This window comes from Setaria italica, chromosome III (assembly GCF_000263155.2).
Source record: "Setaria italica strain Yugu1 chromosome III, Setaria_italica_v2.0, whole genome shotgun sequence".
In the NCBI taxonomy this organism is placed as follows: domain Eukaryota; kingdom Viridiplantae; phylum Streptophyta; class Magnoliopsida; order Poales; family Poaceae; genus Setaria; species Setaria italica.
In genome coordinates this window covers 13,005,556-13,029,471 of record NC_028452.1, presented here as the reverse complement: position 1 = coordinate 13,029,471, position 23,916 = coordinate 13,005,556, and the positions used below count along the sequence as shown (strand labels likewise).

Here is a 23,916-nt window from a genome sequence, read left to right as displayed (position 1 = left end):
TCAGTGGCATGAGGTTAAATTATTAAATTGTAATATAAATTTAAGATTGCTATATACACTGGAAAATTTGGCTTCTGATTACTTTTCCAAGTAACGATGGCAGGAAAAAGAAGAAATGTCCCTTTATAGCAAATAATAATAATAATAATATATTACAAAGACCACAACTTCAAATGCCACAGCATGACAGCACCAACAGAAAAGGCAGCTCACAGCTACAAGCCTGCAATTCTAAGACAGGAAGCCAACTAGCCAAGTACGCACGGTTACTAAAAGAGAAGTCATTTTGTTACCGCCATGAATTGTATATAGGGGTGGTAATGGATCATAGCCCTCATGCTTCCTTCACAATCTAACTCAACCTTATTTCAAAATTATATAATACTATAGTCCGGTTTTTATTGAGTCCGATCCTTAAATTTGCTAGGATCAATTAGAGGGTCCTTTACCACCCCTAATTGTATATTGACGTTGCATAGTGCGTACAGTGACCACTAACCGTTGGATAAGTATCAAATCGTCATCGAAGCATTCATCTGTACTCCAAATCTGAACTGCAATGCTAATTGGGGAAGATAATCGGGTATACAGGCTGCTTGTTAGGGTAGAAGAGCCCAAAGTTCCTCTCCGTCGGATCCCCGGGCTTCTGGTTCTCGTTGAACATGGCGAACACGTACGTCTCCAGCACCCCGGGCCTCTTGGGCGTGCCCCGGTATGCCTGGTCGATCAGGCCCTGGTTGTACCTCCGCGCATTCTCCACGGTCGCCGCGAACCCTCCCGCCGACGGCCACCCACTCTCCGACACGACGACCCCGACCCCCGGCGCCCCGGCCTTCTCAAGCGCGGCGTGGATGGCGTCCACCATGGCGGCGAAGAGGTTCGTGTAGGCCAGCCCGCTGCCACCGTCCCTCACGGCGGCCGCGCCCGGCTGGAACGTCGCGTAGGCGAGCGCTATGTCGCGCGGGTTGTCCCTGTAGGCGAAGTAGGGGTACACGTTGGCGAGCAGCGGCGCGCCGGTGTCGGCCAGGAACCGCGCGACGGGCGGCATGTGCCGCCCCGCGCTGGCGCTGAACACGCCGCGCGACGGTGGGAAGGAGTCGGTGATCACGTCCATCCGGACCGCCGTGGACACCCTGACGGCGCCCGCGAGCCCCGCCGCCGCGAGCGCGGCGCGCACGTTCCGCATGGCCGGGAGGATGAGCCCCGCGGCGTCGTCGCCGGCGGGGACCTCGTTGCCGACGGCGACGTACCGGATGAGGACGTCCGGGTAGTAGGCCTGGACGTTGGCCTCGACCCAGACGGCCGCCGCGGCGGCGCTGCCGGCGAGGGCGCGGATCGCGTCCACGCCGCCCACGTCGAGGACGAGGGCGATGCCGCTGCCGCGCAGCGCCGCGAGGGCCTCCGGGTCAGGGTGGTAGATGCGCATGGCGCTGATGTTGCGGGACTTGTAGAGCTGCACCACCTCCGCCCGCGACGGCAGGTTGTCGCCGATGAAGCCGTAGCAGACACCGTACGCGCCCGCGGCACAGGCCTGCTGGTGATCAAAGGAGAGGAAGATGGCAGCGATGAGCAGCGTGCAAGATATCCATCGGCGAACACTACCAACACCTCCCATTTGCTCAAAGATGTTGATTAATAGCCTGGATTATTATGCTTGCTTATCTCTAGTCTCTGCTAGATGGTTTTGCACGCTTCGAACGTGGCCTACTTTTGATCAGAACAGCAGCGGACCTTATATAGTGGAATGGTAATGCTAAACGCGCACGACGCAGTCGCCAGTGCTGTTACGCCATGGCGGTGTGAACCCGGCTAATCTGCTGCTACCCGTACGGCTCCTCCGTTGTACGAATACCAGCATTCTATTTGATGAATTGATGCTGTTTTGTGGGAGATGACGGCGTATTAACTCGTTTTAGAGGCAGTTGCACGGCTTCCTAGTAGTGTCAACGGGGAAGTTGGTCTTTCCTATATATAACAACCAGTGCAAGTGGCACTTCGGTTGGTAAGCTGCTAGTGTCAATGGGTATTAGCTACAAGGATGATTAACTTGTTAAGACTTTTTTTTTGTCGACAACTACTTGAAAGATTCTTAATCTCTCTATATATGTTACTACCCCGTGTGGCGTCACCTTGGCCACTTGAGTACGTACGTTCATGTACAAGTACAGCATCTTGTCTGTTTGGTGAGATCAAAGATGATTACATGGGATGACGCCGATTTCCAAATCCAACTTAAGTTGCTGCACCTGGTCAGCTTCAGCTCAAGCAAGCAGGAACGGACGTTGTAGATACCGCAATCCAGAGCAACCTCATACGCTAGGGATCGGAACTGAGGGCACTTTGACTCAAGCAAGGACTGTGGAATGGATTCATATCTCATCTTCTCACTCCTCACTTTTTTATTTGGTTTGTGTAATTAAATGAGTTGATCCCTCACCACCTCATCCTCACAAACTAATAAATAGTATAATCACGGAGAATGGGGTCATCCCACTAAATTTGACAGGATCAACTCATGATGGACAATCTCATTTAGATTCCTCAAACCAAACACACCGTAGATGTGCTTTCCAAGTTGTCAAACCAAACCATCTCCCACCTTTGTTGATAAGTGACTGAAGATCAGTTTTCCTGAGTTCATGAATTGACAGTGGGATTCTCAAGTATCGATATGGGAACATCTCCAACCGCCCAAAGAAAAAAAAGTGGAGTATCATCACCGTCTCCTACAAACCACTGCACACTGAATTGGAGATATCACACATTTATTTTTGTTGGTGTAAAGGCTTGAGGTACCACCAAAGATGTCACCAGTAGCATCATCATGAACTAACTCGGCATCGTGAAAAAGAGTGATTTAGTATGTTTTTTTTTCAAATTCGGTGCCAGGCTTGCAACTTGCAAGTGAAAGAATTTTGTCTTGGCCATTGGCATCACTTCGTTTTCGGAGGTGTTGACGTTTACTATTGACACACTTTTATCCCTATTTATCTTCACTAATGACATGAACTTAATACCTAAACTATTGATTACACCTAATAAACCGGTCATTTTCATATGTGCAATGTATTTTGGAGGATGTTGTGTTTTTGCAGGAAATTGAGCTTAAAAGCATATTTTTGGATAAAACACTGAACGGGCATCGAACCAAACGAAGACGAAGGTCAAAGGGCCCAGGAAGGGGCTAGGCCAATCGGCATGGCACCCTCTGGCGCCCCTTGGTACCCATCTTTGGCAAGCAATCCTTCGAAGTTACTTAGAGGTTAAGTTTACGAAGGTATGGCAAAGACTAGCTTAGGATCAAAGAGGAATCGAAGAAGATCGAGCGGAGATTTGGAAAGTCATTGAAGATCAATTCATTCCAAAACTACCGACGTGTCAAGCCCACATGCAAGTGAAAAGAAGATTCCATAGCACTAGATGAGACTTGGAGACGAAGCAGGACGCGAGGGGCCAAAAGGAAGGCTTAGGCCGATTGGCCTGGACCCTCCCAGGCCGATCGGCCTGGGGGTTTCCTTTACCCCCTCGCCTTCCAATTTTTGCCACGTGCTCTCTGGACTATAAATATCCTGAAAAATCCACCGAGCCCCATATCCAAGACGACGTACTCGATGTGAAGCAGTAGAGAAGCAGAAGGAGCTTGAAGGATACCTCTCCGGAGAGCTGAGGACCGTGCAATTGTGGGGGTTAGCGTAGGCGAACCTCTGTCGGCGTGATCACCCTGCGAGGAAGATCACGCTGGAGTTCTGGAGCTAGAAGTCATCAAGATCAAGGTAGGATCCTGGTGGTGATCTTGTGATGTACAATCATTCATGGTGAAGTAATAGATGTGTTCATGTTCATAGCGATCTAAGTATCTCCTTTGATGGTTTTATGCTTTATCGTGTTTGCTTGCTTTTCAATTTATGAATCGATGATAGATTGCCTAGGGTGTTCTTGTGGTTGTGGTGACCAGATTTGCACGCCTGATCTACCACTAAGTATGACATGTTCTTATGATCATGCCCCTAACCTGCTTGCGCAGATAGAGGTGATCGTGATAGGATCTTTCTTGTGTAAGGTGGGGGATTTCGGGATCCGGACCAGATGTGTAGATTTAAAGATATTTTTTACTAAGATTATATATGTGTTGCTTTACTATCCATGCTCAGAATTACAACATATGGATAGTCTAGGTTGCTTTAAATTAGTTACCTTTGCTCTATCTGTTATCTGTCTGTACATGCTTAGTAGATTGGATCTGAATCTTTCATAAATACTGAGTTAATACTAACAATGCTAGTTGAAATAGATCTGATGCTATAAGTCCATGGATTGATAAATCTTGGGGGAATACTCTGAGGGAAGAGCTACAACTGATCCGTACACTTGCGGTTAACAAATTGGCGTGCTAACAGCCGTCAACAAACTTTTCTGGAGCTGTTAGTTCCCCACCGGGGAACTAATAGTCTAGTTCTAATTTAACTATGCATCTGTAGATATAAATTTATGTTCATGATTTTTCAATTTTTTCTTTTTAATCTTTTTGTTTTTGTGCAATCTCAATCAAAATTTCAGATCTAGTTCTTGTATATATGTGTTTGTTTTCACTAACGCTAATAGGAGATGTCTCCAACAAACCAAAAATTTTTGTGTATGATCTAGAAAAATTTTATAGGCAATGAAGATGTTTAGCACAAGCAAGAAAGCTGGAGATCGAAGCTTCAGCTGTTAAGGAAGAATTGAAAGCTTTAGAAACATCATCATCGTCATCGTCTACTCTAAAGTCGACACCACCAGCAAGTCCAGGAGGAACAGCAGTTACTCCAGAAGTACTGCAAGCACCTGTAATGGAAGATCAACAACCGGAGCAGGAGCCTACTATCGGGAAACTTTGCATCCTGAACATCAATGTCTTACCTATCCATGAATTAGGCTGCGTCGGCCGACCGTTTGGGATCGATACTTCAAGACTAAGAATCTTGCAGAGTTCACCTTTCACTAGGAAGATGCTAATCTTCATCTACAAGCGTTTACGCAGCTATGCAACACCTTCAACGTGGATGGAGTTACTTAGAATCAACTAAGGGCAAGGTTGTACCCTCCATATTAGAGAAGGATGGTAGCAACTTGAATATTAATTTCCTGCAAAAAATACAACATCCTCCAAAATACGTTGTATATGTGAAAATGACCAGTTTATTCGGTGTAATCAATAGTTTAGGTATTTAATTCATTTCATTATTGAAGATAAAGAGGGGTAAAAGTGTGTCAATAGTGAGCGTCAATAATCTCCCATGCTTAAACCTTACTCATCCACGAGTAAGTCTTCAATATAAATCCGTTGTCTTCAATAGCAAATAATAATATATTACAGATACCGGTAGGTTATCACAACTTCAAATGCCAAAGCATGACAGCACCAACAGAAAAGGCAGCTCACAGCTACAAGTCTGCAATTCTAAGATAGGAAGCCAACTAAGTACGCGCGGTTACTAAGGGTGCGTTTGGTTGGGAGACAATGTAGAACGAGATGGTCCCGTCCCAGTTTTTCGGGATGGGATGATCCCATTTCTTATTTGGTTGAATGGGATGGGTCCATCCTAATTTTTTGTTTGGTTGGAGAGATTGCTATAGACGGGACGAGCACCGTTTTCTTCTTCTGTTAACACTGTTCGTGGGGCCCACCTATCATACTAACCGCCATCTTCTTCCTCCACCCCGGTTCCACTCTTGGCACTGTTCTTGGGCTCGCCGTTGCGCCGCCGGGGGAGCTTGCCCCGGGCGCGCCGCCCGTGAATCGGGCCTCGCCGGCCTCGAGCCACCGCCCGCCGAATCTCAGGGGCCGTGGGGGAGCTTGCGCGCGCCAGCCGCGGCCGCGGCCGCGCGAGCCCGCGCCGGCCCCTCCGCCGGCGGCTCCACCCCGCCCAACCTCGCCCCCTCCACCGGTGTGGACGGACGACGCGTGACGGGGGTGAAGTGGGATGCCCCCGTCCACTCGTTTTGGTGGGATGGGGGCATCCCACATCTGGAGGGTATATTCCCTCGTAGGGATGTTCCCGTCCCACCTGTCTCCAAACCAAACACGAGACGAAGTAGACGAGACGAAGTAGACGAGACGAAGTAGGATCATCCCGTCCCGTCCCACTTCGTCCCTCAAACCAAACGCACCCTAAAAGAGGAGCCATTATGTTACCACCATGATGAATTGTACAAGTAGATCGTAACCCGCGCACCCTAAAAGAGGAGCCATTATGTTACCACCATGATGAATTGTACAAGTAGATCGTAACCCTTTTGCTTCCTTTACAATCCAACTCAATCCTATTTCAAAATTATATAATACTATGACCCAACCCTTATTAAGGCTCAATTAGAGGACCCTTTACCACCCTAATTGTGTATTGACCAACACCTCCCATTTGCTCAAAGATGTTGATTAATAGCCTGGATCATTATGCTTGCTTATCTCTAGTCTCTGCTAGATGGTTTTGCACGCTTCGAACGTGGCCTACTTTTGATCAGAACGGCAGCGGACCTTATATAGTGGAATGGTAATGCTAAACGCGCACGACGCAGTCGCCAGTGCTGTTACGGCATGGCGGTGTGAACCCGGCTAGTCCTGCTGCTACCCGTACGGCTCCTCCGTTGTACGAATACCAGAATTCTATTTGATGAATTGATGCTGTTCTGTGGGAGATGACGGCGTATTAACTCGTTTTAGAGGCAGTTGCACGGCTTCCTAGTAGTGTCAACGGGGAAGTTGGTCTTTCCTATATATAACCACCAGTGCATGTGGCACTTCGGTTGGTAAGCTGCTAGTGTCAATGGGTATTAGCTACAAGGATGATTAACTTGTTAAGACTTTTTTTTTGTCGACAACTACTTGAAAGATTCTTAATCTCTCTATATATGCTACTACCCCGTGCGGCGTCACCTTGGCCACTTGAGTACTACGTTCATGTACAAGTACAGCATCTTGTCTTTGGTGAGATCAAAGATGATTACATAGGATGACGCCGATTTCCAAATCCAACTTAAGTTGCTGCACCTGGTCAGCTTCAGCACAAGCAAGCAGGAACGGACGTTGTAGATACCGCAATCCAGAGCCATCTCATACGCAATAGGGATTGGAACTGAGGGCACTTTGACTTCAGCAAGGACTGTGGAATGAATTCATGTCTCATCTTCTCACTGCTCACTTTTTTTTTGTCGGTGGAATTGAATGACTTAGAACTCTCACCGCTTCATCCCTCGCAAACTAATAAATAGTTAATAAATAGTATAACCATTTTGTCTGTGGAATTGAATGACTTGAACCCTCACCGCTTCATCCCTCACAAACTAATCCCTCACAAACTAACAAATAGTATAACCACAAAACTAACAAATAGTATAACCACAGAGGATAGGATCATCCCACTAAATTTTACAAATCAACTCACGATTGACAATAATCTCATCTAGATTCCTCAAACCAAACACACGATAAGTAGATGTGCTTTCCAAGTTGTCGAACCAAACCATCTCCCACCTTTGTCGACAAGTGACTGAAGATCAGTTTTTCATGAATTGACAGTGGGATTCTCAGGTATCGACATGGGAACGGCTCCAACCTCCCAGAGAAAAAAAAAAGTGGAGTATCGTCACCGTCTCCTCCAAACCACTACACACTGAATTGGAGATATCACGCATTTACTTTTGTTGGTGTAAAGACCTGAGGTACCGCCAAAGATGTCACCAGTAGCATCATCATGAACTAACTCGACATCGTGAAAAAGAGTGATTTAGGAGTATTTGATACGAGGTGCTAAAGTCACATCAGATGTTCAGATGCTACCGATGTTCAGATGCTAATTAGGAGGACTAAACATGAGAAGTAACAAGTCATGCAGCTAGGAATCTGCAACAATCGAACTAAAATCAGGGGCCAAATCGACAAGAGGAATCTAGGAAGCAATCCATAAATCTTGAGAATCAAAGAACAAAAGACAACAAGACCCACCCGGATGAACATGGGGCAACCCATGTGTGTACTCGATAAACGGTGGAACCGGCGTCACCATCCTCGAGTGTCCAGGGGGCGCGCTGCCGCCATGGGCAGGCTCACCTGCTGCTACGAACTTGCGCGAAGCAGCTTGTGCGTTCGCCGTAGGCCTCCCTCGCAAGGAGGACGCACGCTCGGCAGAGGACGGAGAGAGATGCAGGCAGGTGAGAGTGACACAAGGAACGAGCATGGAGCGGTGAGAGGATGAGGCTGAGCGGACGACAAAACTGGTTCAGGGCGTAGACGCCGGCAATCTGGCTGGCACCGCATGTCCCGCCTGCGCGGTATATGCACGCGTACGGGCGTACGGCAGGAACGCTCCACGCGCCCTTCAATTCTCCACGCGTCGCTGGTGGCCGTGCCATGTGAGCCGATGTGTCACAAGCCTGGGCTAGCTGACCGGTTGAGCGCATGTGCGCTGTAAGATGGAAGGGGCAGCAGCAATCTACACCGGACTCCCCTCGCAGTCTCGCACGAAAGGTTTGCTTGGCACGGAGCATGGCCATGCATACGAAGTCTAGCCTCAGGAGGGAAAAAATTCCATCCTGGTTGATGCTTGGAACACTAGCTGTTTATATTGGATAAAGTGTCATTAGTTTTGCGTCATTCAAAACTTTTATTTTTTTTCCAAATAAATTCAGATTTCAAAACAAAACGAGTGCATGAAAAACATACCAACCAACGTAACTTATGTTATACATTGGTGTCACCACTTCTATCTCTTTATATTATTAACTTCGAGAAGAAGACTCGTGCGCCTAGATTTCCTCTAATAAAGTAGTAGATGTGAGCTCAGCCTCACATCACCAACTATTTTAAATATTCACATCAACAACACATAGTACGAGGGAAAGGAAACTCCATTTTCTTCACAAATCGAACTCCATGAATCAGGGGTGTTTGGGAGGAGGGGGCTAAATTTTAGCTCCGTCACATCCAATGTTTGGACACTAATTATGAGTATTAAACCTAGACTAATTACAAAACTAATTACACAACCTCTAGGCTAAATCGCGAGACGAATCTATTAAGCCTAATTAGTCCATGATTTGACAATGTGGTGCTACAGTAACCATTCGCTAATGATGGATTAATTAGGTTCAATAGATTCATCTTGTCATTTAGACTAGGGGTTCTGCAATTAGTTTTGTAATTAGCTTATGTTTAGTCCTTCTAATTAGTATCCGAACATCCGATGTGACAGGGCTAAAGTTTAGCCCCTGCTATCCAAACACCCCCAACTCTTAAGAAAACAACTGCATTTGTGTGTTACTCCTTTGGATGTTACTGCTTCGACCAACCTGGATCCTTGGCTCTACCATGTGCATCATGGTTGCTCTTGCAACCCAACCTGGATCTTTGGCTCCACCATGAGCATCAAGGTTGCTCTTGCAACCCAACCCACCGTGTGGCGCCGTCACGGTAATGAGTCCAATTTGCGCACAAATTTGAAGTACATTTTAGAAATTGTTAATGGGATCATAAATTATAAGTTATCATCTAATTTTTCACATATTTATCAAGTTAGAATTCTATGCGCACAAATTTGAAGTACATTTTAGAAATTGTTAATGGGATCATAAATTATTAAGTCATCATCTGATTTTTTACATATTTATTAAGTTAGGATTCTAAGTGCGATGATTTTTTTTCTGTACATTTTAGAAATTGTTAATGGGATCATAAATTAGAAGTTATCATCTGATTTTTTTACATATTTATTAAGTTAGAATTTTAAGTGCGACGATTTTTTTCTCCTCTTGCAACGGGATATTACTAACAATATCTATTTACAAATTGAAACGGAGTGTACTATTTTTTATCTCAGCTAACTCTGAAAGCCACACGTCAACGAACATTTTAGTGTTTTCTTCGTCTCTTCAGACTTCAGAGTTGCATATTTTCGTAGGCGTTCCTGTGATTTTGGATAGTTCTGATGGGCATATGAAAATTTTCAGTATTTTCACTGAAAAAGGCGAACATTCAGTATTCAGTTGGATCAGCAAATGTACTGAGAGTTCTTTTTGCGGCGTCGAACGTACCAAGACTTACAAAAGCATCATTCATCCATCCATTCCTCTGCAGACGTTTTGACAAACAACCTCCTTACAAAAGCATCAGAGTTCAAAACAACATCTTCACAAGCGTCACATTACGCCTTGGCAACACGGCTTATCTACAGGCTTATTTGGCAAACACTCCAGGACAGCGCCGGACCAAAAGAGCTGGAAGCTTCCCCGCCTGCCCGGGCAAGGCCATCAGGACCTCTACTCCTCGTCCATGCCGTCCTCGTCTTCCTCCTCCATGATCCGCATCTTCTTCACGGCCTGCGCGGCGTCGGCCCTGACGGCGCCGTTCGGGACCTGGATCAGGATGTCCGACTTCTGTCCCGTCTCGGCGTTCACCAGCCCGCCGCTCCGGTCCACCTTGTAGGCCAGCTCGTCCTTGGCGGCCGCGGCGTCGATGTACACCGTGCAGTTCTCGTCGATCTCCTCCTGGATCAGCATCTTCGACAGCTGCGTCACCACCCTCTTCTCGATCCACCTCCTGATGGGCCGCGCGCCATAGACCTGAAGATCACGGAACAGAGTCAGTATCGATGCAATTGAAATGTCTGAGAAGTTTTCTGACGGATCAGAATTCAAATGGATGCTATGATCATATACCGGATCATAAGAAAGAGACAGGATGATGTCCAGCGCAGCGTCGGTGACTGCCAGAGCGATGCCCCTTTCGGCAAGACGGACGGCCACGTCCTTCATCTGAAGGCGAGCGACCTTCCTCAGCTGCTCGTGGGACAGGGGATCGAAGATCACGATCTCGTCGAGCCGGTTCAGCAGCTCAGGGCGGAAGTGCCTCCTCACCTGCACACACACACAAAACAAACCCACTCGGATTGAGCATCACATAGCAGAGAAGAGGAGAAATTTCGAATGCACATGGATGGTTCCGGATGATTCGAGTTGCATACCTCCTGCATGACGAGATCGCGAGCGACCTTCATGGAGTTCTTGCCCACCATCCCGGCAAGGAGGTGTTCAGCACCGAGGTTGGACGTCATGATGATCACGGTGTTCCGGAAGTCCACCGTCCTGCCTTGCCCGTCGGTAAGCCTCCCATCGTCGAGCACCTGCAGCAGCGTGTTGAACACGGAGACGTGCGCCTTCTCCACCTCGTCGAAGAGGATCACGCTGTACGGCCGCCTCCTCACTTGCTCCGTTAGTTGCCCGCCCTCCTCATGGCCAACATAGCTTCAGACACGGAAATCCCAAGTCAGCACCCAAAATCCAGTTGATTGCAAGCTAAATGTCACTGAAAATCTGAGGATTGCATGTGCTACTTACCCAGGTGGTGCTCCGATCAGCCGAGCGACAGAGTGCTGCTCCATGTACTCGGACATGTCAATGCGGACAAGCAGGTTCTCGTCGTCGAACAGCTGCTCGGCGAGGGCCTTGGCGAGCTCGGTCTTGCCCACACCAGTCGGGCCCAGGAAGAGGAAGGAGCCGGTGGGCTGCTGCGGCCGGCCAAGACCGGCCCTCGACCTGAGAACCGCCTCCGCAACGGCGCTCACGGCCTCTGCCTGGCCGACCACCCTCTGGTGCAGCCTGTCAGCCAGGCCAACCAGCCTCTCCTTGTCGTTCTGCCCGAGCCGGGTCACCGGAATGCCAGTCCATCGGCTCACCACCTGCTCACAAGAAACGCCACCATTTCAGCACGGTGCACAATGCACGATAAGAGGATTCAGTACCGCTCTAGAAATTTCTGTAGTCGCAGTCATACCTCTGCAATTTGTTCAGGACCGACGTTTTCAGTAAGCATCAGGTTCTCCCCTGTCTCGCCCTCGAGCCTGGCGATGGCGGCGTCGATCTCCTGGAGGGCGCCGTACTTGAGGTCGGCCACACGGGCCAGGTCCATGCGGCGCTCGGCCTCCTGCAAACTGAACATCAGCTCTTCACGGCGCTGCTTCAGCTTCCTGATCTCGTCGATCCTCTCTTTCTCCTTCCTGTATTTCATGGTCAGGGGCTGCAGCTTGTCCCTCAAATCGTCCAATTCCTTCTTGACCTGAAAAATGGTTACAGTTAAGCAACGTTGGTATGAAAATAAAGAGGACTCGTTTACTCGAGATTTGAGACACGACTAGAAAATTCAGTAATTCAGATTACGCACCTCAACCAGCCGGGCTTTGCTGGCCTTGTCCTTCTCCTTCTCGAGTGCGTGGAGCTCGACCTCAAGCTGAATCCTCTTCCTCTCGAGGTTGTCGATCTCCTCCGGCTGGCTGTCGAGCTGCACCCTCACATTGGCGCAGGCCTCGTCCACCAAATCTATGGCCTTGTCGGGCAGGTGCCGGCCCATGATGTATCTCGCTGAGAGCTGCGCGGCGACGACGAGGGCGCGGTCCTGGATCCTCACACCGTGGTGCCCCTCGTACTTCTCCTTGAGCCCCCTCAGGATGCTGATGGTGTCAGCGACACTGGGCTCGGCGACGAACACCTGCTGGAACCGCCGCTCGAACGCCGCGTCCTTCTCCACGTACTTGCGGTACTCCTCCAGAGTTGTGGCGCCTATGCACCGGAGCTGGCCCCTCGCGAGCATCGGCTTGAACAGGTTGGCCGCGTCCATGGAACCCTCCGTCCTGCCCGCGCCGAGAACGAGGTGGATCTCGTCGATGAAGAGGATGACCTTCCCCTCGGCTTCCTCGACCTCCTTGAGCACGGCCTTGAGGCGCTCCTCGAACTCGCCGCGGTACTTGGCGCCGGCGACGAGCGCGCCCATGTCGAGCGCGATGAGGCGTACGTCGAGGAGGTTGCTGGGAACGTCACCGCGGACGATGCGCTGCGCGAGGCCCTCTACGACGGCCGTCTTCCCGACGCCTGGCTCGCCGATGAGGACCGGGTTGTTCTTGGTGCGGCGCGAGAGGATACGCACCACACGGCGGATCTCCTCGTCGCGCCCGATGACGGGGTCGAGCTTCCCGGCCTGCTCAACGAGGTCGCGGCCGTAGGTCTTTAGCGCCTGGAAGTTGGTGTCCCCGGACGCGGACTCGACGCGGCGGCCCTCCCCGCCGCGGAGCTTCTCGAGCTCGGCGCGCACCCGCGCCGCGGAGACGCCAGCTTCCTTGAGGCAGTCGGAGATCTGTGAGTCCTCGAGCAGGCCTAGCAGCAGCTGGTCGACGGCGAGGTGGGAGTCCCCGCGCTTCTTCTGCGCGGACTGCGCGCGGCGGATGACCTTGATCAACGCCGTGGACGCCGGGACCGAGTCCGGCGGCGGGGACTGCGACGGCAGCTTCTTGAGCGCGTTGCTCAGCACGCGCTCGAACGAGTCCCCGGCGGCCCCGTCGCCGCCCGACGCCCCCGTGATGGCCTGGCGCAGGATGCCGCCCTTGTCCACCGCCAGCGCCGCCGCCAGGTGCAGCGGCGTGAGCTGCGCGTGGCCGGCCTCCGACGCCATCTCGTGCGCCGCCACCAGCGCCTCGTTGGTCTTGTGCGTGAAGTTGTCCGGATTCATAGCTGCCGCTCTCTTGTTACTCCTCACACTCTGCTACAACAAGCGGCAAGAAATATCTCTACCTCTCTACTGGCTTCTGAATGAGATAAGATCACCAGGTGCTTGCGGGATTGCGTTGCTTCAGCTAGCGTTTCTGCTTGGTACTTGTGCCTCGGCGCCGGAGAGCGGTGAGCATAAGAAGGCGGAGTGGAGCGTTCGCCGGGAGCCCAGAAGGGCGTGGAAGCTTGGAAGGAAGCGACGGGACTGTGGACGAAGAAGCTGGAGGGTGCGAGAGGGTTCTATGACATGTGGGCCCGTGTGTCCCTGGGCCGTTGGATCGCTGACGGGAGTGCTTCCGATGCGCGACGCTTGGGGCGCACTCGGATGCGGCTGTTCAGTGCCGGCTTGGATGGCGTTTCCAGAAGTCTCTGGCGGATGGGGCCCAGCGTAGCGGTCTCGGTGAGTCGTGCTGTTGGGCCCATGAGTCATCCACAAGCGAGGATTTTTTTTCTCTCTAGTGAAAGCGGAATAGGCACGTGATGACTGACGACAGCTCTGGTATGCGGCGATGGCATGTCTTGGACACCCAGTCCAGGTGTCAAACCTGCAGACTGCAGCGCACGGTGGACAACGGTTCAGATTCGTCGGCGGGCAGGACAAACGTCGAATCTGAGCCGTTCCCCTCCAATCCCCATCAGATCCGGTTCCACCCAGCCTGCAGTCCAGCCGCGGCCGCCCCAAGCCCCGCCCGGGCGCCGCAATTCGTCGAACAGTTGCCGCGCGCGCTTCCTCTCCCGTGGCCACCACCCACCAGCCCACCAGGCACCATGGCGTCCGCCGCGCGCGCTCTGGGCGCGCTCCTCCACAGGGCCTCGTCTCTGTCCTCCTCCGCCTCCGCTCTCCGGAGAGCCTCGCTCCTCCACGGTAACCCCGCCCTTTCCTCGCTGGCGCCCTCGTTCCCACCTCCGCGGCGGATCTAGTTCCCTTGGGCTGTTGAAATGTTTGGTGTCTTGATTGTTTGCTAGTGTCGTCAGGGACAGGGATTGAACCTATTGGCAACGCTGGCCTGTTCCGGAGGCATGCCGCGAGGCGGAGGATTTCGACGTTCCAGCCGCTCTGCATGGGGCGACGCTCCTGCAAGATCGCCGGAAGGAAGGTGATGTACTGATTTGCCCTTTGCATGTTCTTCTGCACAATGTTAGTAGTTCAGAATTTGTGACGGCTCGCTATGCATATTTTGGTTGGCAAGCCTCTGCCTGGAATAATGGAAGTGGATGCAGATGCAACAACAAATATCATGTGTTTAGTATTTTCCATGTCTCTGAGCAAGCTTTGCTGCTAAGTAAGTGGCATTACTTTCCTTTGCATAAGGAGAAATGAGTATAAAGAAGAACTAACAGGAAGAGACATCCATTGCTTGTTTAGTGTAGTTAGCTACTTAGCTTTAACTTCTCATATGTATTCTCACACCTAATTTCCTTTGGTTCAGGATGCCCAGAATTTGAAAAAGATGAAGCGCAACAGCAAAATTGGAAAAGAAATTGTTTCTGCGTAGGTGCTGCTGGACCCTTTGATCTTGCATTATCTTCATCACAGCTTGGTATTTCATTGATTTAGTAATTTGAACTGTTTTGAGCATATGCTTAATCCAATACGTTGTCACCTGCTAACATCTGTTGCCATGACCTCTTTGAGTAACCTGGATACCATTTTTTTTATTTTACATAACCCGGACATGATTCGGTTCCATACATGTCTGCTATACATTCTCAGTATATCTGTGTTTTTACTCATGTCTTGCTAGGGCATTGTTGTTGTGCTCTATGATTAATCATTACCTAATTAGTACCTACTATAGTGAATACCATTGACTCCTAGCAAGAGGCAGACCTTGTTAAAATGGCTGGCAAGACCAAGCACTATAGCGCAAGGTGCCATTCATATAAATTCATCTCTTTCTTTTTTATGGGTATCATACAGCATCAAGAAGGGTGGCCCAAGCCCTTCATCCAACACAGCTTTAGCAGCAATATTGGAGAAAGCTAGGGAACTTGATATCCCCAAAGAAATTTTGGAGCGTAACATCAAAAGGGCATCAGAAAAGGACCAAGATACTTACACAGAAAAGGTTTATGAGGTAAACTTTCTCTTCCACTAGTTTGATGTGATACTTTGTCAATAGATCCTCACAATTTTGTGACATAGATAACGCTTGCCTAATGGCAATATATTATATTTGCATGCACAAAATTAAATTGGCTGGTTCAGATATGGAGTAGGATTGTGTGTCAGGAGTTACTCAGAGTGCAGATAACTTTTTTTTATGTGTTTTGCAAATGTTTTTAAATATACGAAGCATTTTCACAGGTCTATGGTTTTGGTGGAGTAGGTATGATCGTGGAGGTCCTTACTGACAAAATTACAAGATCGGTTGCTGACATTAGAAATGTGGTAAAAGACTGTGGAGCAAAATTGGCTGATCCTGGGTCTGTTACCTTTAGATTCAGACAAGCTCGAGTGGTGAATATAAAAGTTACTGATGCTGGTAAGGACCAACTGCTCTCCATTGCGTTAGATGCTGGTGCTGACGATGTCCTTGAACCAAATTTTGATGATGATGATGACTCTGAAGAAGAAATAGAAAGGTACTTATTCATATAAAGCCACATGCATTTTTTTGGGGTTAAATCTGAAGTTGCGATACATTAGATTGGTTTGTCCATTTTTCTTGTAAGTACCAGTTAACAAAAAATAGGTTATGTGGTCACTTCTTCAAAGGCATACAGAAAAACTTTGTTAAAGGCAGAACGCAATGTAGTCAAGAATTTATATATTTGGCATGCTTTAATTTTGGGCCATGATTATGGTGGCTTTATAGATAAGTAGATAGTATACAAATTACATGTGATATTCCTGGTGCTTGACTTTCTTGTTTAGTGCATTTAGCCACAAACATTCTTCATAGAAATTCTCCTTTCATCTGAAAACTGCCCCTTTCTGTCCTAGGTTCTACAAGATAGTTACTACATCAGACAACTATCCAGTTGTGCTATCGAAGCTACAGGAGGAAGGACTAAAGTTTGAAACTGATAATGGCTACGAACTTCTTCCTCTGAACCCAATCGAGGTACGCACGCATGAGTTGCAAGATAGTGAATCAATGCTATAATAGGTTTCTCTGAGTGAAGGTTGCTGTCATACTTCCATAAAGGCTAATTCTTCATAATGTAGTTCATTGGCCATGGCCATGTGTGCACATTTTGATTCTTTTGCTGAGAGCATCATAGTATCTGTGACACTTCCCATATTGTTGTTGCAGGTGGATGACGAGGCCATGGAACTAAATAAGGAGCTTGTATCAAAATTGCTAGAGCTTGATGATGTCGATGCAGTCTATACAGACCAGAAGTGAGTGAATTCATGAGCTACAGATTTCAATTCAAGACACTTGATGACCATATGCGTAATCCAATTCAAGAGCGTCTTCACTTCTCATCATTGAGAATTACTAGTTTTACAGTTCCAAAAATTGGAGCAGATGATACAGCATTGTTTCGATACCTCGGCATGCTAGCATTATCTCAAACACTTTATCTTTGCCTTGGATTTTTGCCCATCCCTTCTTTTTCTGAAAATTTCTTCGTTGTTCAGATTGCAGATTTGAGAGATCATTGTAAAATAATACGATAACACTGACTCACTTATTGGTCGTGAGCATATAGTAATGAAAAGGCCTTGGCAGACTGAAACGAACGGCAATGTGCTCTGGTCTGCGGAGAATCTAGAAACGTATAGCATACCCGAATTTTGTATTGGGTTACACGTTCCCATACTGTATCAGATTACATATTCACTGGATTCATTAAAACATCACATTGAAAATATCCTTTGGATCAGTTCCCAGACCGGACTGAAAATACCCTTTGGATCAGTTCCTAGACCGGAGCACTCAGTGATGTTTGGTTGGGATCTGATATTTGTACATGCAACGATGCTTCAGTTGGTGCTTGCATGAATGCCAGAACTCCTTATCAACCCAGCACAAAACAACAAAGCAACCCATCAAATAGTTGAATTGAAATTTTAAGGCGTGTGATTCAACGTTAAATTAATGGCAGCAAATACACCCACGACCATTCTGACCTCGTTCTAACAGACGCCTTTCAATCTTGCATCTTCAGTGCAAACGACACGAACAGTATACCAGAAAAAGGGCGCGAAAAATTTGCTCAGGTCTATCAAAAATTTCATCAGCACCCCGCTGGCCGGTTCCAAGAACATATAACGAGGGTCAAATACAACAACAGTGCAGATATCTCTAATCTAGTCCTGTGGTTTTCTGGTTCACAAGCTTAGTGCAGTTGACCTAGCAACAGCAAGTATCAAGTAAATGACACTATTGTTAACTTCATCTATTGCCACGGGTTCTTCTTTCGGCCTGCCACAAGGGTGGAACTAGTTTTGGCATTCTGCGGGTACAAAAATAACCAGAGAATGATTTTAGGATGGGCTAGCAAATAACAAGGATGCATCATAATAGAAGGTTGTCGGGCTTACAGATTTCAACTTCTTCAACTTGCCTCGAACCCTGTTCTTCTGGGGTTTCAGTTTATAAATACGGACCATCCAATGGTGGGTTGTGAATACCTTTATTCAGCACCAAGATGGGTAAAACATCAAGAAAAGGGTCGAGTTAGAAAATAGGTGAAAATTCAATTGTTTGCTAATTGGAACAGACAGCAGCATCATAATACCTCCTCAAAATGTGTTAGCTTGAAATGCTTCTTTCCAATTTCATATCCTCTTACTCTGTCGAAGCCTTTTCCATCAGTCTCCACAAACCTAGAAGGCACAAAGGAAGTAATGTCAAAAGGACATGTGTGTGGTGATTGGATATTCCAACTAAAATTGGTTTGCTGACCACAAAGAGAATAGATATCCCGCGTTTTGAGAAAAAAATGGTTTGCTGGATTCAGTGTACCAGACCTGTAATAGCAAAGCTTGTACATGAGGCAATTCAGCATAGTAGGAGTGGCTTGAGCATCAACACGGTACTGGCCATCCCTCTGCGGATAACATTAACTCAGAAATTAGAATAAAGAAGAAGGAAGCAAATGTGTGTGTATTTAACTTTTTCTCTATTATGATACCAAAATGATGTGTATAAGGTATTGTTGAAGAACAAAGTATACAACTCACAAGATAATCTGGCTCCTTGATGTGTGGGAATACACCACCTCCTATGCGAACCATCCAAAGAAACTTATTGATATCATCACTAGGGTAGCCAACAAGCCCTGTAAAGGAAAAATCCGATGTCAGGATTTGGGACCAATGGTTCAACGTACATTGAATTTTTCCCCTATGCGCCATAAAGCACAAACCTCCGAAGACAACAAGCACATATTTGACATCTAAAGAATTGAAGATTTCCCAAGCTGCTTTTTCCGGGGATGACATTGCTGTACCAACTGTTGCTATGTGAGTGTTGTTCCAGGTATTATTGTCTACAATCACAGTTCTGTTGGCCATTGCAGTTGTTTGGTAACCATAGTCCCACCAGGAAGCAACCTAGAGTAAAACATCTTACTGCAAGTATAAAAACCAGTCCAAGAAACAATAGAAGCCAAGGGGTGAGCATACCTTGTCGTCAACATCTGTGTTATGGCTCAGCCATGCATAAGCTTCACGGAAATCATCAAAAACATGCAATCCATCACGTGAACGAGATGTCAGCACGATTGAAGGTGCGGAGTACGCTTCAGCTGCTGCCCATACACAATGGACCTGCAAAAGTGGCAGCAGTAACGGTAAGATGTCTCCCTTTCTATGAAGACACATTCTTTCTGAAACGGAGAACAGAGGACTTACTACATAGAAACCACCTAGCACAATCAGCAACAAAATACCCATAATGGATAATTCAAAAGGCAGAACCAAAAGCCTCTTTTCTTTTTTAGGCTTTACAGGAACACTCTCTGCCACTTCTTTTTCCTTCTTTCGGTTCTTCTTTGATGGTTTTTCCTTTGGAGCTGTTTCAGATTTTTCATTCCTATTTTCACTTTTTGTTGAATTTGTAGAACTCTCTGGGCCACTGTCACCAGACTTAAGATCCAGAAGAAACAGATTGTCAACAAGTGATTGAAAGGCTACTTCAATTCTTACAAAGAAAGGAAGAAAAAAACAATGAAAGAAGCAACCGTACAGCAGAAACAGCAGCAGAGCTATCATCAAATAATTTTGACAGCTGAAATTTAATGGATCGTGTGAGGACACCGAAAACTTCAGAGAGAGCAATCCCAGATAAAATGCACGCAGCAGGAGCAAGGACAAGCATAAGCCGCACCTAGCAAAGAATGGATGCCACAGAAAGTTAACAAATAAATAAATATTGAAAACATAAGATGCTATGAGATTTTTCCTACTGCAAGGATTCTTACCATTACTCCAGAAAAATACACTGCAGTGACTAAGTACAAGACCATGAAGGAGCTTGCGTCAGACAAAGGCAAGAAGCATGACTGTGGATCAAGTAAATATTGATTAATCAGAAGTAAGACTTGTGCTGAGACAATTTCAATTTAAAAGGTGAATTTCTTACAATAATCCCAGCAGGAATCAGGAAGGCCAACACATTGATGTCCATAAAATAAGAGGGCCAGGTAGGAGGTTGGTGTTCACTGACACTGGCAATGATGGGGATGTACTTGCTTGCATAAGTTCTGTCAGAAAAGCAAGAATGAAGGTGGAGCAATTAACACAAGAGAAGCGGAACAAGCATACTCTATCATGACACTTTGCACAGAAATCAGCAGCATCAGAAAGACTAATAAGATGTGGCAACTGGCAATATTGACATAAACCACTTTTATTTGTCTCAGAGGTTAAGTATCACATGGCAACATTAAATAGTCTGCTACACTAAAAAAAAAAACCCTAATAACAGCAGGTTATAATTAAGTATTATTTCATGTCTATCAGTTCCCAGGTCAGGTTAATCATTATTTTGATTGGCAAAATAAATGCCTTTCATTTTAGAAGAACTTACGGGTCAAGTAGACTCAAGCTGCGGCCACTCCAGCCTTTTGTTGGACTAGATGCCACCAATGCGACAAGTACAGCTACTACTGCAAAACAAACAGCTCTGCAGGAAGGATCTTGCAATCAGCATTTGGAGATTTATAGCAGATTCACTTAGAAAATTAGTCAGATAATATTCTGATGACTAGATGTTTGTTGGTTACAAGGTCCAAAGATAAAGCTAGATGGCTAATAGTCTATTGTGTATTATGAAAGATTGGTAAGGTCAAAGACTTACAAGCCAACAGATATGACAAGAGTCATAGCAACTTTGAACAGCCTAGGAGTCAAAAGCCCTTTGATGTAATACACAAGAGCAACCACGTGAAGGATTATGAACACCTGTAATAAGTATATTGTCATCAATGATATTGAAAGTGCAATTTTGCATTTCTCCAATATGGTAGCAAATTAGCAATGATATGGATTAGTCCGTGTGTGCACTGTGCAATGTAGTTGGACAAATATCGTGAAATGGGGTTAGTATTTATTGTACATATACTATATATGAACTGCAATGAAGAATATCAATGCACTCTTGCATTTGGTCTCAACATCTTGGAGATGCATTTTATCTTACTCCAACATTCTCTCAAACTTGAGAAATCAAGAGTCCTAAAATTAGGAACCCACGCACAAGTAGCAAACATTTGCGGAATGGAGAAATATCAAGAAAGGAGAGAAGGCGTGTAGGTACCAGAAATGATGCAAAGTGCTCAGAGGTCATTACTGCATTAAAACCAACCACAGGTACTAAGGCTGCTAGAAGTGTTCCAAGTATAACCTGCAAAATGATCCATTGATCTGATAAGCTATGGTTTCCAGACGAGCACACCGGCAAGAAGGGCACATCTACAAGAGGAAGCTTATGCACTTACAAGGGGAGCATATGCAATGTAGAGCCGCGAAGAATAACGACCAGTAACAATGCACAAGAGAACATGCATTGGGATAAGGTTGATAATGAATGTGTAGCCTCCCCAAGAGCAGACCTGGAAAGGGCTAATATATGATTATAAAATACATTTGAAAAACATGAATGAAACTTTAACAAGTTTACCATGTAGAAATAGGAAAGAGCGTTGAGCGTTGCATAAAAGAGCGACCCTGTGTTCAGTGTCTGTATATCATTTGCATACAAGTCAGAGAATTGAATTATGTTAAAAGAAGCAAAATGGAAAACACATCTCAAGGACCATTACCTTTACATACAGATAAAATGTAAATATCAAGGCAAATATTGCCACAGCTTCATTATCATAGCTGCCTGCAACAGATCTTGAGATATATGAGGGGACCTGTGATGATGTCGAGAGAACAACATTCCAATTAACGGTACAGTACTATTACAGTATGGAAGACTACATACATAGATAATACAGTATCCTAAGAAAAAGGTGAGTAGCTTAAAATTAAACATCATGCTGCTATCTCAATGCAGTGTTACAATTGGGCAATACAAACAAAATCATGTAGAAAATTTATCGTAAACCCAAGTAACTGAGGAAACTCAAATTGTCAAGTACTTGACTGTCAACATAGCACAGATTCAGTCAGTCATTCAGCGAACTCCTAATGAGTTTAGAAATATATGTTCAGGATGAAGAAATCAGCAATCACAGATAGTATTGCAAATTGTACCACTCTTCTATTTACACTTACATGAATGTTTAACAGAAATTAACTAACTATCTAGTTTAATCAAAGAAATTTTTTATTTTCATTTCCACCATGACATGAAAATGGCTAGATATCAATAAATCAAACAAATAAGTTTTTTACCAATTCAGCATTTTTTATAATGGTCAAAAGCGATAGGTAAGTTGTTGGTGCAATTTACCATTGCCAAAATGGCTGCTGCCATTAATCCAGCTCCTGTGCCCTTTGCTTCCTATAGGAAAAATCAAAAGTAAGCACATGATTTGCAGATAGATGAGAATAGCGTGATAACTCACACTTCTTTGAAAAAACAACCTTTGTTAACAGGTAAGTAGCCCAGGAAGCATTTGCCGAGAAAATTGGAGCAGTGAACACACAAACTGTCTCCACAGACAATGGGATGTTAAGAGCGTTCACCAACCTAGAGGATCATTCAAATACTTTAGGCATGTATCTGCAGTAATCAGAAGGAATGCAAGACAGTAAAGTGTATCCCTTTGTTGACATACCACCACATAGTTCCAGCAGTCAATGTCAAACCAGGATACACAGTGCCACCAATCACACGGCCAAGGGGATACCTAAAACAGCAGCAACAGCAATGAAATCAGCCAACTATTTGTATGGTACATTCCATTTTACACAGAAGTCGCACAGTACTGCACAATTGAGAGGTTGGAGCTGCTCTTACCATGTCCTATCATCAAACCAGTTCCAGAACTCGTAAATTCCATTCTTCGACAGAAACTGTAGCAAGGGGAAATTGAGACCAGATATGGCATATAACTGTTTCATCCAACAATTTAGGGCCCTACGTGATCCTCACTTGCTCTATACTTCCCTAACCATCTCACAGTAAACTAAATCTACCAGGCAACAGTCAATTTCCAAAACCCAGAACCCTCTCAACGCCAAAGCGCAGAATCAATAAGACACCGTAATCTCCTATGGACCGAGCTCAATTCCAAATACTCCAGAACAAAACGAAAAAGGTGAAATGAAGGGAACCAGCAATCACACCTGAGTGACGCGGAAGTTGAAGTAGGGGTCGAACTCGTGGATCACGCTCTCGTACTTGATTACCTGCGCGCCAACAGCCATGAAGGATGAGCACACACAATTCCCGGAGCGCCTTGCGAGCACCGAACTGGATCTGGAGGCTCGGGGGCAAAACGGATCTTACGGAGAAGAGGCGGATCGAGAACGCGACGACGCCGATGAGGAGGAGCGTGAAGGCGCAGAGCACGCCGCCGAAGGCGTTGCGGAGTCTCCCGCCGCCGCTGGCCGCCGCGGAGGAGACCGGCTCCGCCATTGCGGCAACGTCGTTGGCTGTGTGGGTGGAGGGCGCGGAAATCCCAGCGCTGGACCCAGGCGGAGACGAAGACCTCGCGATCGCGAACTGGGTGCTCCAGTCCAGCACAAGGGGACCGAGATTTATTGCTCTTTTTGCGGGTAAGCCCCTGGAAATTGTGTTATCTCAGGAAACGGTACCCGCGCTGCAAAGTTCTCATGTCCTCTTTTACTAAATTTGTTCCTTTATTTTTCTATGGCTGTGAAGGTTAATTTCCAGTTAATAAATATACATAGTATAAAAGGTTTTTCGAGTGATAAGTGGAAATATTTGTCGCGTCGACAAAAGCAAGGACTAAAGTGAAATTTCGAGGGGA

General features: G+C 46.6%; 4 protein-coding genes across 5 annotated transcripts; 1 reads left to right on the top strand and 3 right to left on the bottom strand.

Annotated features, from left to right (window-relative positions):
* Positions 1 to 539: 539 nt before the first annotated feature.
* On the bottom strand, positions 540 to 1,692 carry LOC101774831 (glucan endo-1,3-beta-glucosidase GV). Its single transcript, XM_004961418.3, has one exon. It carries the CDS (start codon positions 1,613 to 1,615, stop codon positions 563 to 565), a length of 1,053 nt encoding a protein of 350 aa, XP_004961475.1. The 5' UTR covers positions 1,616 to 1,692; the 3' UTR covers positions 540 to 562.
* Positions 1,693 to 10,020: 8,328 nt separating this feature from the next.
* On the bottom strand, positions 10,021 to 13,751 carry LOC101774431 (chaperone protein ClpB1). The gene is made up of 6 exons (XM_004961417.3): positions 12,194 to 13,751; positions 11,807 to 12,088; positions 11,371 to 11,711; positions 10,998 to 11,277; positions 10,693 to 10,890; positions 10,021 to 10,596 (listed from the first exon to the last, which is right to left on the bottom strand). The coding sequence occupies exons 1-6, from the start codon at positions 13,529 to 13,531 to the stop codon at positions 10,294 to 10,296; spliced, it is 2,742 nt and encodes a 913-aa protein (XP_004961474.1). The 5' UTR covers positions 13,532 to 13,751; the 3' UTR covers positions 10,021 to 10,293.
* A 417-nt stretch (positions 13,752 to 14,168) lies between these two features.
* On the top strand, positions 14,169 to 17,263 carry LOC101774027 (probable transcriptional regulatory protein At2g25830). 2 transcript variants are annotated; one of them, XM_012844844.3, is made up of 7 exons: positions 14,169 to 14,434; positions 14,536 to 14,666; positions 15,000 to 15,061; positions 15,491 to 15,647; positions 15,878 to 16,155; positions 16,517 to 16,637; positions 16,830 to 17,263. In XM_012844844.3, the coding sequence occupies exons 1-7, from the start codon at positions 14,338 to 14,340 to the stop codon at positions 16,920 to 16,922; spliced, it is 939 nt and encodes a 312-aa protein (XP_012700298.1). In that variant the 5' UTR covers positions 14,169 to 14,337; the 3' UTR covers positions 16,923 to 17,263. The 2 variants fall into 2 exon arrangements, with proteins under 2 accessions (XP_012700298.1, XP_004961473.1); XM_004961416.4 differs by having other exon boundaries at positions 14,174 to 14,434; positions 14,545 to 14,666.
* A 298-nt stretch (positions 17,264 to 17,561) lies between these two features.
* Positions 17,562 to 23,653, bottom strand: LOC101773622 (dolichyl-diphosphooligosaccharide--protein glycosyltransferase subunit STT3A). Its single transcript, XM_004961415.3, has 23 exons — positions 23,433 to 23,653; positions 23,270 to 23,332; positions 22,941 to 22,996; positions 22,759 to 22,830; positions 22,565 to 22,670; positions 22,431 to 22,481; positions 21,793 to 21,888; positions 21,651 to 21,710; positions 21,469 to 21,582; positions 21,288 to 21,374; positions 20,829 to 20,932; positions 20,559 to 20,654; positions 20,112 to 20,232; positions 19,951 to 20,031; positions 19,716 to 19,856; positions 19,382 to 19,615; positions 19,154 to 19,297; positions 18,895 to 19,081; positions 18,710 to 18,807; positions 18,497 to 18,576; positions 18,265 to 18,352; positions 18,068 to 18,157; positions 17,562 to 17,979 (listed from the first exon to the last, which is right to left on the bottom strand). The coding sequence occupies exons 1-23, from the start codon at positions 23,559 to 23,561 to the stop codon at positions 17,923 to 17,925; spliced, it is 2,355 nt and encodes a 784-aa protein (XP_004961472.1). The 5' UTR covers positions 23,562 to 23,653; the 3' UTR covers positions 17,562 to 17,922.
* Between the last annotated feature and the right edge of the window lie 263 nt (positions 23,654 to 23,916).

What these genes read in the sequence shown, in the direction of transcription:
- LOC101774431 (XM_004961417.3), bottom strand. Translation starts at nt 13,531, where the DNA reads ATGAATCCGGACAACTTCACGCACAAGACCAACGAGGCGCTGGTGGCG. An exon ending in GTCCTGAACAAATTGCAGAG is followed by an intron (nt 11,712 to 11,806) that starts GTATGACTGCGA and finishes TCTTGTGAGCAG; the next exon opens with GTGGTGAGCCGATGGACTGG. An exon ending in GCGATCTCGTCATGCAGGAG is followed by an intron (nt 10,891 to 10,997) that starts GTATGCAACTCG and finishes GTGTGTGTGCAG; the next exon opens with GTGAGGAGGCACTTCCGCCC.
- LOC101774831 (XM_004961418.3), bottom strand. Translation starts at nt 1,615, where the DNA reads ATGGGAGGTGTTGGTAGTGTTCGCCGATGGATATCTTGCACGCTGCTC.
- LOC101773622 (XM_004961415.3), bottom strand. Translation starts at nt 23,561, where the DNA reads ATGGCGGAGCCGGTCTCCTCCGCGGCGGCCAGCGGCGGCGGGAGACTC. An exon ending in AGCTTGAGTCTACTTGACCC is followed by an intron (nt 20,233 to 20,558) that starts GTAAGTTCTTCT and finishes CTTTTCTGACAG; the next exon opens with AACTTATGCAAGCAAGTACA. An exon ending in GCTCTGCTGCTGTTTCTGCT is followed by an intron (nt 19,616 to 19,715) that starts GTACGGTTGCTT and finishes CTGGATCTTAAG; the next exon opens with TCTGGTGACAGTGGCCCAGA.
- LOC101774027 (XM_012844844.3), top strand. Translation starts at nt 14,338, where the DNA reads ATGGCGTCCGCCGCGCGCGCTCTGGGCGCGCTCCTCCACAGGGCCTCG. An exon ending in ACACAGAAAAGGTTTATGAG is followed by an intron (nt 15,648 to 15,877) that starts GTAAACTTTCTC and finishes GCATTTTCACAG; the next exon opens with GTCTATGGTTTTGGTGGAGT. An exon ending in TTCCTCTGAACCCAATCGAG is followed by an intron (nt 16,638 to 16,829) that starts GTACGCACGCAT and finishes TTGTTGTTGCAG; the next exon opens with GTGGATGACGAGGCCATGGA.